This window comes from Mus caroli, chromosome 18 (genome assembly GCF_900094665.2).
Source record: "Mus caroli chromosome 18, CAROLI_EIJ_v1.1, whole genome shotgun sequence".
NCBI classification, from domain to species: domain Eukaryota; kingdom Metazoa; phylum Chordata; class Mammalia; order Rodentia; family Muridae; genus Mus; species Mus caroli.
In genome coordinates, this window is record NC_034587.1 from 80,301,946 (window position 1) to 80,315,271 (window position 13,326).

Sequence of the window (13,326 nt, forward strand, 5' to 3'; positions counted from 1 at the left end):
GTCAAATCACAGCACCACACTAAAATGGCCATTTGTGACAGGAAGTTCTATGTCTAGAAATGGCCATTTTGCTTCGTGATGATCTGCCAACTGACCAACAGCAAACACTGCTCAACTTTCAGCATAGAAGCTAAGATCTAAGTCATATCTATATGCTATGCTGACTTGAAAATCAGTCTGCCTGCCTGGCATGCAGATATCCTTGGGGCTGGATCATTCAATTGGCTGTAGCTTAATATAAACATGGTCTTCTGGGGTTACAAGCTCTATGTAAAATGGCATTGGCTGGGCTTTTACTTCTTTAAAATGGTCACATTTTCTCAATAAAAAAAGAAAAGGAAAGGAACCTTCAGGAAAGCTGTGAGCTCACCGTGCCATCTTTATAGACAGTCCATGCTGCAATGAATGTCCTCTGCTCGCCAACCCTGCCATGCCTCATTATTCTGAGGCACACGTTTGTGTGTGTGCTTCTTAAACTCCCTCACATTCCAATAGTTGCGTAATGAGAGAGAAAAGAGCGGTAACATTAACCTAGCTCCATAGGTAATTACAGGATACAGTAGCTTGGAGAAGCCTTCGAAATCTTTCTGAGTCTACGAACACCTCTGTACCTTCCTTTTTTTATTTTATTTTTTTATTTTTTTATTTTATGCAAAGACCTGCTCTTTTCATCGAGAATACAATGTGATTGCTGGTTTGACACTGCAGGCTACACTGGTTTTATGAAGGATTAAATGCCACCTGAGACATATTTATCCTAAATAAATCACACACGGTAAACTACAGCATGTCAGTGTCAGCGCCCTGGACTGTAGCGGAAAGGTTAGCCATACAGGGCTCTGCAGAGGCAGGAATTAGCATTGAGCCTCAGGACCGCAGGGCCGTGCGCGCCAACGGGAGAGGTGATCAAGAAGAAATATCTCCACTGAAAAACACCCCACCCCCCTTTTTTAACATGTATGAGGAGCTCGGAGAGGGCCATCACTTTGTAAAGGTCACCTCTATCCTGATAACAAACGGGAGTTGATCCTGTCACTGTTTGGCAAAGACACTGTTTAAGAGAGCTGAGTAGCCCTGCCATCTTTAGGAAGCAGGAACAGTCACATTGAGCTAACTGACTCAGTGTCAAAGCTCAAGTTCTACCTTTTCCTATCTTCTGCTGGAAGGGGAGGTGGACGGAGGGAGCTGGCCCTGGAGTGGACACAGCTCAAGGCAAAGCAACCAGGAGGCCAGAGGCCATTCTCCAGTGCTTCCTCCCATCGCCTTAGGAAGGGATTTAAATGGAACTCATCCTGACAGAGTCTGGCTTCCTGTCCAGAACCATGATAGACTGTGCCTGAGTTATCTGCCAAACACTGATGCAGTGCTGCATTGGGCTGCAGCTGTTGTCTACTATAAACGAAAGTGGTTAGAGCAGAGGGTGGACTTCCTTGGCAGGCTTGGCACATCACCACCTTTAGTTTAATGCTATAATTTTATTTCAAAGAAAACAACAAGAACAATTTTGCCTCTGAGGAATGGGGCTATTTTACAATTTTGAGAACAAAACAAAAAGAGCAATGGAATCAAGAAAGATCACCAGACCACTGCCCTGCACCCTGCACTTACAGTGCTGGGGGACAAGGGCAACGGGTGGGCATCCACTGTAATGGTCAATGTCAGCCTCCCCATATTCTGAAAGTCAAAGATAAATCCTGCAGAAATGATACTGAGACAAACAAATATTTCATATAAAAAGCAATGAATGATATTTTTCATAGTGGACATTTCATGTACAGACAAAATGAATTTTATGGTATGAAATGAATTCAGAATGAGAATTAATTAATTGTCTCAACCCAGGTGGATTGTAACTGAATAAAATTTTCAAGACTTTTCTCAAACCACAGTTGAAAGATTACTCAACGACCATGGCGAAGGAATCCCCTAAAATATTTGCAGAGAGGAAATTTATACATAAAATGAACTAACAGGCTTCCTTTGGTCTGGGAACACCATTATCTTAAACTTAAAAATAACAATAAAAACAATGTAATGTGTTCACTGCTTCAAGATGTAATCTTGGTAGTTCCGATTTTTAATCGGCTGTGGGAGTAGATGGCAGAGCTGTGTGCGCCATAGCAGGCACAGAGGGACATTTCCTATTTCCCATAGGGGACACCATTTTTTGATGACTAAACAGGGAACTTATATGGGAGAAGACCCAGCGAAAACTGCTGCTCCCCACAGTGGTACTTCGAGGGGCAAGGCCATCCGCAGAGGGCCCAGTGACCAGCTCTATGGCACAGGTTCATCCGGCCTGCCCACTCTCAGGAGGCTGCTGGGCAACCGAGGTGTAGGCTTGGCTTGCTGCCCTCCTCAGGTGCCTCCTTAGTGGCCGATGTTACCCCTGCCTGAAGGGCTTGTTCAGCACACCTCTCAAGTAAACACGACAAAGTTCCCTGGCCTCAGGGTGGCACAGGTAGATCTCTGAAGCCTGCCCAGTGCCCAGCATGGAGGCCTGCCTCACGCTTCTTGGAGCTCACTGTTTTCTCTTTGGCTCTGGATCACTGTGGCTGCTGGGGAGCCGTCCTGGGTATAGATGACCATGCTCGTCAACTGTTCCGTGCTGCTGGAACCCACAGCCTCAGCACTGAGTGCAGCCCCGGCCTGCAGGATCTCTGGAGAGCTGGCTGTCTCTATCACAGTGTGGGAGTAAACTCCTGTGTCCTCCTGTACACCTGGAGGCAACTCGGTCACAATGTAGTGAGTGGTGCCCTCGGGGAAGCTGCTGTTGGATTCTCGGACCATGGCTTGGACTAGCTCTTCTGTTACAATGATCTGAGAGATCTCTCCTTCTGACTCTACCAGGTCCATGTGCTCGGCTGGCACCCGCAGGCCATGGGTCTCAGCCTCCTGCATGATGAACTGGGAGCCTTCTCCGGCCACCATGTGGACGGCGCCCTCTTCATTCACAATGACTTGAGTAACGCCATCCTTTATCAGCTGGCTAGCTGCAGCTGTGTCACAGACAGCAAACTGAAGGACTCCCTGAACCATCTTCTTGAAGGCCACCTGGGCTCGTTCCTGAGACGTGATGATGGCTGAGGGGCGGACAACCTGGGTCAGTACTTCCATGGATGCTGGACTCTCCTCAACATCTTGGAACAGCTGAGCCTCTGTGGCCTCCGCCTTGGTGTGAGCCTGGGCCACTTCCTGGCTGGGCAGCTGGATCAGCATGTCCTTGTGGCTGGGCCGACCTTTTTCCTCATGCCCCGCTCTGCTCTCCACCTCTCCCAACTCTGTGACAGCACACAGCAGTGCATCTAAGGCTGAGGAGTTGTCAGATGGAGGGACTCCAGCCTCAGAGAGACTTAAGATCTCCTGTTTGGTGACCTGCTGTATGACAGCGGCACCTGGACTGAGGGCCTCGTCCACACTGTGGCTTTCCATGGAACCCCCCATGACAACCACCTGGGTGGTTCCGTCTGCCAACTGCTCGGGGAGGATGGGTCCAGGTACCACACTGCCCACATGTGATCCGTTCTGACTTGTGGCAATGACCTGCCCATGTTCTGTGATATGCACCACCCTGGCCACTTGGCCAGCCATCGCCAGCGTCTGCAGTGTGGCCGCAGCAGTCTCTTCCACGGAGGCGTCCAGGGCGAACTCGCCGTCGTAGCCCTGGATGATGATGACCTGCTGGACCGGCTCAGGGGATGCAGCCTGCCGCTTGCTGCTCCTCAAGGACCTCTCCTTGACAGGTGACTCCTCCGCCAGGGTGGCTGCAGTGAAGGGGCTGTCTGTCTCCACAAACGTGGCTCCTTGTCCTTTCAGGCGGCACTCATAGGACTTGGACACGATGCCTGTGGAAGACAGGGACCAGTTAGAGTGTGGAAAGAGAACTTCAAGAGTCAACTTAGACAGCTTTCTGCAGCTGCTCTCTGCCTCAGGATCGGATGTGGATGTGTGGCCCTCTCTGCAGAGGCCAAGGAGTGCGCACTAGATGCATCAGGAGGCCGCTCACTCATGTGTACCTTTACAGGCTGTTACGAGATATAGTCCTTCCCGTAACCACGTGACATCTGTACAAACCTGACTCTGCAGCATTGCTGCTGTGCAGGGTCCTGGGGTGGGCTACAGATAGCTCCTGCCGTGTGATGCTCACTACTGTCAACTTGACAGCATCTCCAATTACCTCCAGCCAGACCTCTGGGCACGGCTCTGAAGGACGGTCTGAATGAAGTTAGCCTCTGAGCACGCCTGTGAGGGGCTATGAAGTCAAGGTAACAGAGGTAGAAAACACCTTAACTGCAGGAGGCACCATTCCAGGGCTAGGGACCTGGACTGAATAAGGCGGAGGTGAACTGAGTCCCTGCTTCCGGGCAGCACCTACATGTGGCCACAGGCTACACACTCTGATGCCATGCCTTTCCTGCCAAGAGAGACTGAATCACCTTTAAGTTGCTTCTTGTTAGGCATTGTGTCACAGCAGTGAGAAAACTCCCGCACTTGGTCCCTCTCATGTCCAACAGCAAGAACAAAAAGGAAAGCCAGCAGTAGGATCTTTTAACCCAAAGGAAAACCTTTTCTTAAGGGACAAATGTAATCAATAAAGACAGTGAAAGCGTTACACATTAAGTTAAAAAGTGTTACCAACAAATGCAGCTGGAAGAGTTCATGGCAACAAATATTTACTGAACCAAAGTGATAGCTAGGCCAGTGTGGCTGTGGTGAGCCGTGTGGGCTGAGCACTGTGCTAGGTTCAGGCCCAGAAAGACAAACAAAAGGCCCGGGCACTTGGAGTCTGGCACCAGGTCTCTCAGCGTAGGCCTAAAGGGCCCTGGGAACAGTTCACCCCACCTGATCAGGTGCCCAGCATGGAAGAGGAGACATAGCTAACAAAGCTTTGCCTGCTGACATTACCACCGTGGCTCGGACACCATGGAAGCCAGAGGACACGCACAGCTGCAAAGATGAACAAATCACATCCTTGGCTATAGGACAGGATGGAAGGGAAAGGACCTGCCAAAGATCCATGAGCTGGGCCTTCAAGGATAGGGAGACCCTAGATGGTAAGGCAGAGAGCTGTGCAGAGAGCAGAGTACAGGTTCCTGGGCATGCTCACATGCTCCATGCTCCAGCAGCTGTGGTAGAAACCTGTTGAATGCTTTTAAACAGACAGACGAGAACTGTGACACAGGGCAGCAGAGCGAGTGTTTCCATGTCAACCTCAAGTCCCTCCTAGTGAGAGCACGGTGGCTCTTCTGAAAACACAGCAAGGCCCCTGGGTGCGATGATTCAGCTCTCTTGTGGGATGAGGAGTGGACAGGACAGGGAAGACGAGTAGGGGAGAAGTAAGACGGGAACCCTAACAACCACTTGGCCGAGACACAAGACAGTAGGCGCAGCTTCTGCCCTGCCAGTCTCCCAGCCATTCCAGTTTCAGCCCAGACTCTGGTTTCAGGGCCACGAGCCCAGGGCTGAGCTGTCTGCCCAGGAAGTCGGGGTGTATGACGGATGCGAGGCACACACGTGCACACGTTCATGACCTTATCTCCAAGTTCGGAACTCAACAGGGTAAGGAGTGATGGGAACCGTCTGCCGTCTCCATGGAGAACGGACGACTCTGATTAGAGTTCCTGTTCTCTCCACCCCCCTCACACCTGGGTTTAACACTCCCTCCATCAGCAGCACCTGCATGTCTGACACAACTCTCTTACACTCTCAGTGAACTGTGCAGAGTTATTTATTTTCTTATGTGCTTTATTCTTCTTACCAAGGGGTGCAAGGGAGACAGGATCAAGACTTGAAGCTCATTATTTATTGCTGGCATCCCTTAAAAACAGCAATTTTGCTTACCACCTTGATGGTGTGTTCCAAAAAAGCTTTTTATTTCAAGGCCAAGTTAATCCTGAGCACAGGCCCCTGACAGGGCCTTTGGGTAGGAACAGTGGTCCGGAATGTGTAAGTATTCACGAGCTGTTTTTGTCTTTGTTGGAGAACTCTCGTGGCTGTGGGTCTCAGAAAGTTTACTGGAGTTGTGTCAACAGAGCAGCTCCTCACCTCATAGCCACAGCATACCGTGACAGGAAGGTGCTGCTCAGACTGGTGCAGTAGGAGAAGAGGGGACACCGGGAGACGGGACTGTGACAGCTAAAGGTCAACTCAACTTCCCCACAGCGAGAACGGAGCACTGTGAGGACCACGATGTCAGGCTGCTGGGAGATGGGAGTTTCCAGGTGTGCCTCTTGGGGTTTTCACCCAGGGGTTTGGAGTACACCCTATAGGAGTCTGAAGGGCTCTGCATGGAGCCTGCTTGTGCTTGTGAGCTTCTGATGCCTCATCCCATCTTCCTCCAATTTTCCAAAACACAACTTCTCTCATTTGCCTAGACCAGTGCAGTACATTGCTCTACGGACACAGGAGTGGGTGATAAGGGCGAGAGTGGTCAGTCTGGGGATGCTAAGAAACAGCTCAAGCATGAGCAGGCCTCCATGAGCAGGTCTGCATGAGCAGGCCTCCTTGAGCGAGTCTCCATGAGCAGGCCTCCATGAGGGAGTCTCCATGAGCAGGCCTCCATGAGCAGGCCTCCATGAGCAGGCCTCCATGGCAGAGTCTCCATGAGCAGGCCTCCATGAGCAGGCCTCCATGAGCAGGCCTCCATGTGCAGGCCTCCATGAGCAGGCCTCCATGAGCAGGCCTCCATGAGCAGGCCTCCATGAGAGTGTTTTGCTTGCCTTTCTTAATTCTGATTTGGGTTTGTGCCTGCTCATCCTGATTTCAAGGTCATCCATGGTGTAATTCACAGACTGCTTCATTCAACTGGCCCTGCCCCCAGTAATTACATAAGAAGAGATTATTGCCTTTACAGTAAAAATCAGGAGAAACCATACAAGTTGGGGGAAATGAGAATACTATTATTCTTAGAAGGCAAGAAAGACCACTTGCTTGGGCCCCAGCAATCCACTACTCGCTAGAAAATGGAAGGAAACTGCCTCAGGTACAGAATGATCCTCTGAATCCCTTGCAGCATTGATAATCATGATTCGGAACTACTTGCTCAGTTAATTTGAATCCAGAGATGGGCTAAGCTACTTCCAAACCATTAAAGTAAACCGTGTGGGTAAATACTGCTGTCAGTTGGTTCTGTGATGAAGTTTAATGCCACCAACATCTTAACCTCCGGCAGCGCGGCCCCAGCCAGTCCATCATAGTTCATAAATGTGAGTGCAGGTCCGTCTTTTGATTCAGCAATTTAATAACTTCGAGTGCTGTCAGTACTGCTTTGAAAAATAGCACCTATAAAATGTAACAGCCTCAATCAGATTGAAAAAGATTCACCCATTGAAGATTCTTCCATTTCAACCATAATGAATTAATGTGGAGCGATGCAGAAGTTCAAGTGTCACTTAAACGAATGTGAGTCTCTACTGTAACTTTGAATTCCAGAATGTGATGGGCACACGAGCTCCTTCTAGTGAGAATGGACTGTGAAGCTCGCTGGTGCAGATGGCCACGTGGAGTGGCCCTGCTGGACAGGCACAGTCTTCAGGTTTGATCCCAGAGGCCTCATTTCGGCTGCAGCTTCAACAAGCTTGCAGATCTTTAACGGCCTGTGGATGCCTGGCTAGCATTTGTGCTGTACTTATTTTTAAGACATACTGTTGGATTTCAGAGCAATGCCTATACTTTGGACCTGTTTCTAATAGGGCGAACAGTCATGTGCAGAAGTTGGGAATGGAGTTAATAGGCAGCCCTGTTCGTGGTCATGAGACCCTTCTTGCTTATCTGCTCCCATGCATAGAGATACTGCTCATGTCTAGACGCTAAGAAGAGTTACTAACTCAGATGGTACTAAAGGTGGCTCTTGGTTTGTTTGTTTTTGTTTTTGCTTGGGATCTGTTTTCAATGAAGTGATTTTGGGGCTAAGCTTTGCTTCAGTAGAACACAGCAATGTAACCGCTGACCCTTCTGGAAGAGCGTGCTCCAAAGATGGAGACAATGGGTAAGTTGTGAAGGCTTGTGGTCCCCGAGCCACACTGGGGTCTGCCCCTCTGTCAGGCTCTGGGCAGATGTGGAGGCGCTGTGCACCTGACTCCTTTCTTTGTGTGTGAGCTGGGCTATGGTTACTGTCATCATTCCCCCCCCCCCCCACAGAATAAATACCTTATGCTTTTGTTAAGCTTACATTTAATTAAAATGTACAGAATTTGTGCAGTAAACTCAAATGAAACAAATAAAACAAGGGCCCCCTCTCTTGAAGGCATACGTTGTGAATGAAAAATGTCATTACAGACTAAAAAATTTTGCAGTAAACAGGGCCTACAGAGAGAAGTTTCCCCTGTAATGACATCCATAAAATACACAAATGGCACTTTTAGTACCATCCTGAATATGGCATTTTCTGTGCTCTACACACAATCTAAATGGTTTGATCATAGAGCATAATACTCCATTGGGTTTATAGAACAATCAATGTTCCATAAAATGATGTATTTATCCAATAGTAGGCTCAGCAGTTACTGGTCTATGACATTGTAGGACACAGGCTTGGGCTCCTCTCAGCACACATGCTGGCTGTAAAACTTATCTAACACCACTTCAACAACTTCATCTCATCTGTGGCAAGTAATTTGTGGAAGCCTCAGCTTGGTTCAAAAAAAACCTTGTAATAAAAATTCATAGAATTTTCAGGAGAACGAAGGCTGCTGACAATAGAAAGGTCACATTGTGTCTGCACTCAGGGGTCAAAGGTTGTCGGCGTTTCTAAAGCTGAGAGTAGATTTCATGCATCGTGTAGCAGATAAAGATGGCATTAAAAAGACGTGTCGTGGGGTGAGGTGCCTGATGCCGGCGAGAGCGGTGTTAATATCCTATGTAAACCACTCTGCAGCTATGAGCCAGCGTTTATGTCACTCCCGGAGCCTCCCCTGAGCAGTACTAAATGTTTATCTGGTGCTCCGGCACACTACAGATTCTGTGGTTTAGAGTCTATGTTTTGGTTAAACCACTAAAGCCTGAAAATGCTGGGCTGTTTCACTGTCATAATTAAAGCACCTTGAATATGAAGCGATCCAAAAAATAGTACTTTTCATATAAAAACTTGGGGCACACATGACATTCTGATTCTTAAGCCATGTATAATTTTTCCTGACTTTCATTTTAAGATGTAATTTTAAAAAGAATGTTAAAAAATCATACTTAATGTCTATTAAAATGAAACAATATTAACAGATTATGCTAATAAATTAGAGCCATATTTTAATGTCACAAAAGCTTATAAGTTTCTCAAGTGAAAGCAGGAAAAATGACAAATTAAAATTCAGTGAAATATAACCTTTTAGAAGTTTAAAGCAGGGAATACATTATTCTCACAATAGCAGCCAGCAATAGTTTAGCCAGTCAAATCGATGTCGATAATTGCTCTGTAATTTATTCATCTTAAAGACAGCAACCATCCCTGGCATCGTGCGGGTGCCCGCTTCCAACCCGGCTTAACGAGCGAGTGCTTTCCAGGCAGCCCGGTCCAGCCTACATGTGCAAGGGCCTTGTCTCTGCACAGCTTCTCACACCACAAATACGTAGGGAAGCCCTCAAATTCTTGTCAGAAAACCCAGGCCCAGACTGTAGGACTTGACTGGGATTAAAAAGATAGCATGCGCTGGAGTAATAGTGACAGAGCCGGGTGGAAAGAAACCTGCTGGCCAGCATGGGGCGGTCAGTATCTCATGCCTATTACCTCAAAGTTAGAAAGATACACTCTGCCAGGCTATTAAAGTTCACACAGGAAGTAGAAACAGGCGGGATATCTGTGATACAGAATGAAGCATTAATTTAGCTTTTTATGTACCTGTTTACATGGCCATCAGAACAGCAGGGCTTGTGTCGGGCACAGGATTGGTTATTATGGACCTAAAATGAGCCTCAGTGATGTGGCTCACCTCAGCTGTGTTAGGTGAACCACGGCAATGACTACATTCTCCTTACATCAGACATAAGCACACGCAGGCACAACCTGAAGAACTACAGTGTGATGAAGGTCTCTGCTTCCCAAGAGATGAGAGAAATTATTGTCCTATAAGAAATTAGCTCAAGTTAAGCCACTGAAAAGCTCTTCAGATATAAGCTCAAATATCACACTCTGCAGATGCGCCGTGCGAGTTTCCGTGAAGGGCACACACAATGGATCAGGACAAGCATTCAGGGCACCACTCGGTTTAACTCCTTTTCCTTGAGTCCATCAGCATCACACTTCCTGCTGGTGGTGACAGAGATGATTATGAATGACCTCTGAAAAGAACTCTAAGATATCCAGAAAAAAATGAAGAATAAATTTTATCTCAGGTTGGAAATATACACTTGTTCAGGTTTCTAACTTTACCAAGAATAGTCTCTGTGGGCCCAGGTACTTCCATGGGCACTGAAGGGTGACAAAGAATAAAAGACAATATTTTACCTTTAAGGAAATTCTGTATTAGATCAGACCCTTAGGTATATATTATCATTTTCATGCATGAAGCTATGGCAGTACTGGGAGCTGGGCACACAAATCTCACTCAGCGAGGTGAGAGCAGTGGCCTCTGAGGTTATCTTGCCAGGCTTCGGGGGGGTGAGGGAGACAGCAGTTAACTGTTTCTCTGCTGAGCAGACTCTATAAGCTTCATTCATATGTTACAGAATACCAACTATATAACTTCGGAAATTCCACTCAGGTGACAGAAATAGTGTCATTGAGTTTCACACAGTGACGAAATGGTACTTTAAAGCTAGTCTGTAAGGTGCTCTGATCTTGTCATTCACTTATAACTGGCACAAATGTCTAAGTCCATTCGAGCAAACCAAGGGAGAGGCAGAACCTCCCGCAAGGGAGGCAGGCAGGCATCAGCCAGCGGAGGGAGAGGTGTGTGTGTGTGTGTGTGGGGGGGAGTCCATGCTTGTACCTGTACTGGCACCTCTTGTGCTCTAGACATGATTTTGGGTGCGTGGGGCCAGGAGTCTGGTCTGTGTTGAGGGTTCGTTCTCACGTCTCCTTCCTGTGCAGCCTGCTGGGGAACATGAACTGCTGGGACTAAGGCTCCCCTGCTCCTGCACACCTGACACTACCTGGGTCAACATTCTTGCCAGAAGCTCAGGACAGGAGGCCTGGCACTTTCCCTCCTTCTCTGAAGGGAAGCCAGAGGCTTGAAGAAGAGCTACAGACTGCCAGGCCCACGGTGGGAGAGTCGTCTGAAGACCTGCAAGCTCTTCCGGTGGATAGCACCCATCTGTTCACCGCAAGCCTGCCTGGCTTTGACTTAACTAGTACAGGCATTCTTTTCTGCTTTATGAAATCAGGAAATTAAGAAGCCCAACGACCTTTTCCAAAATGTCCTCTGACAGTTTATAAATGCTCAGTACAGATAACACAACATGGGGAGACAAGGTCTATTTTTCAAAAGTTGTACGCATTACACATACCTTAAAATTATGTAAATACAAAGCTTAGCCAGTGTCGCCGGAGGGCACGCCTCTCACAGGCTGACTCCAGAGGCTAACAAAGCAGATTCCCTTGTCCTCTTTGTTTCCGGGCAAACCCTAAGAGAAGATCACATTCCCTCTCTTAGTTGAGACCCCATCTCCTCCATATTACAGCCATGCTATCTTTCCTGAGGAAATGAGAAGACGCAGACATTTGTCTTCATTGCAGACACTTTTGCATGAAGGTAAAAAGCAAACCGCTTCCCGGCAACAGCACAGAGGCACCATTAAAATCAAATTTACAGTAAACAGAACCTACAGCTGGGGTAAAACACTAACTGTTAGTATTTTAATTATCTGCAAAGCTCTTGGAGGTCGAACATCTGCTCCTAGCCAAATGACAGCAGCTGCTTGTGTACACTTAAGACAATTCGGGCTTCTTCCCTACATCTTAAAGTGAGTCATATGGTCTTGGCACATGGCTGCTTTTTCTGTTGATCTGGCTGGGTAAGGAGACTGTCATGTCTTGTGGAGGACAGTCCTGCCAAGCCTGATTCCACCACAGGGAGGACATCCTAAACTAGCAAGAATAGCTGGTCCTGTGAAGTGAACTATTAGAGACAGGGCCCGGCCCGTGTGACCTGCTATGGCTGACAAGACTGTTGATGCAGAGTAGGGAGAGGCTGGACATGGTGCTGTGGGACCCTATGTGACCGGCACCAGGACCTGCTGACATCAATCTGGGTGGCTGAGGGGCAGTTCAGTGCTATGTTTCCCTTGGGTAAGGCCCATGCTGTTCCTTTGGCCTCGTCCATACATTGGCATGGGTTGGGTCAGGACTGGCAGGGGCTCAACATGGAAAATGTAATAGTTAGCTTTCAACCAGTGGATGTTGAAACCTTTACTTTGTCTTTTTTTTTTTTTAAACCTACTTAAACCTTAACCTTCCTTCCTATTTAAAAAACTAATCACAAAATATCTGTGCCTTGGGTCCTAGAGAATGAATATATATATATATATATATATATATATATATATATATATATGTGTGTGTGTGTGTGTGTATGTGTGTATATGTGTGTGTATTATTAATACACACACATGTATGATAATCAAATATGAAGTTGATTTAAAAAATTCAAACGACAAGCCATGAAGCTTAAACTCTGAAATGAGAGGAGGTGACATCTTCTCTCTAATATTTAAGATGTCTATATGACTGCTTCCATCAGAGATGTATGAAGTGCATGCATTCCATCAAGGACACACACACACACTGTCAGGAGCACACACCAGCACAAACACAGCCATGCTGAGGGACCTGCTGGGTCTTCAGATTTCACTCTGCTCCTCCTGCTCCTCATACAGAAGCCTGGTACACACCCACCAAAGGTGCCAACGGAAAGTGGCCAGGCAACAGTATGGGCGTCAGACAGGTAAACAGCCTCTATACCCAGAGACAGATCCTCTATAGCAGGTGGAGGGAATAGAAGTCTTACCAGAGCTTCAGCCACACTTCACGCCTTTCTACCTGTACAGCTGTTTAAAAAGCAGGGCAGCAGGAGCTGTAGTGGCTCAGTGGCACACCAGTGGCCACCTCGGGCCACCCCAGAGCCCCAACAACTGCTGTTGGTACATTATTTTTGTATTTTTCCCATAAATATGGCGAATAATGTTGCTGATGCATCATTCCACCGAACTAACTGATGGGAAACAAGGCATATTGCTGCCTGTTTCTGAGATCTTAAAGGGAGTCATCTGGGAGAAGGAGGGGCACCCTGGGAAAAGCGAATGCACACAGTGAGTCAGCCCATCAGCATGGGAAAGGCGAGTGCACACAGTGAGTCAGCCCATCAGCATGGGAAAGGCGAGTGCACACAGTGAGTC

The 13,326-nt window shown here is 47.6% G+C and overlaps 1 protein-coding gene across 1 annotated transcript in view; it reads right to left on the bottom strand.

The window, feature by feature from the left end:
* Nucleotides 1-1,455: 1,455 nt before the first annotated feature.
* Nucleotides 1,456-13,326, bottom strand: part of Znf407 (zinc finger protein 407) — a 378,677-nt gene continuing 366,806 nt past the window's right edge. The window contains exon 9 of the mRNA XM_021150389.2: nucleotides 1,456-3,845. Coding sequence (XP_021006048.1) covers nucleotides 2,506-3,845 — 1,340 coding nt within the window. The 3' untranslated portion in view covers nucleotides 1,456-2,505. The remainder of the gene's footprint in view (nucleotides 3,846-13,326) is intronic.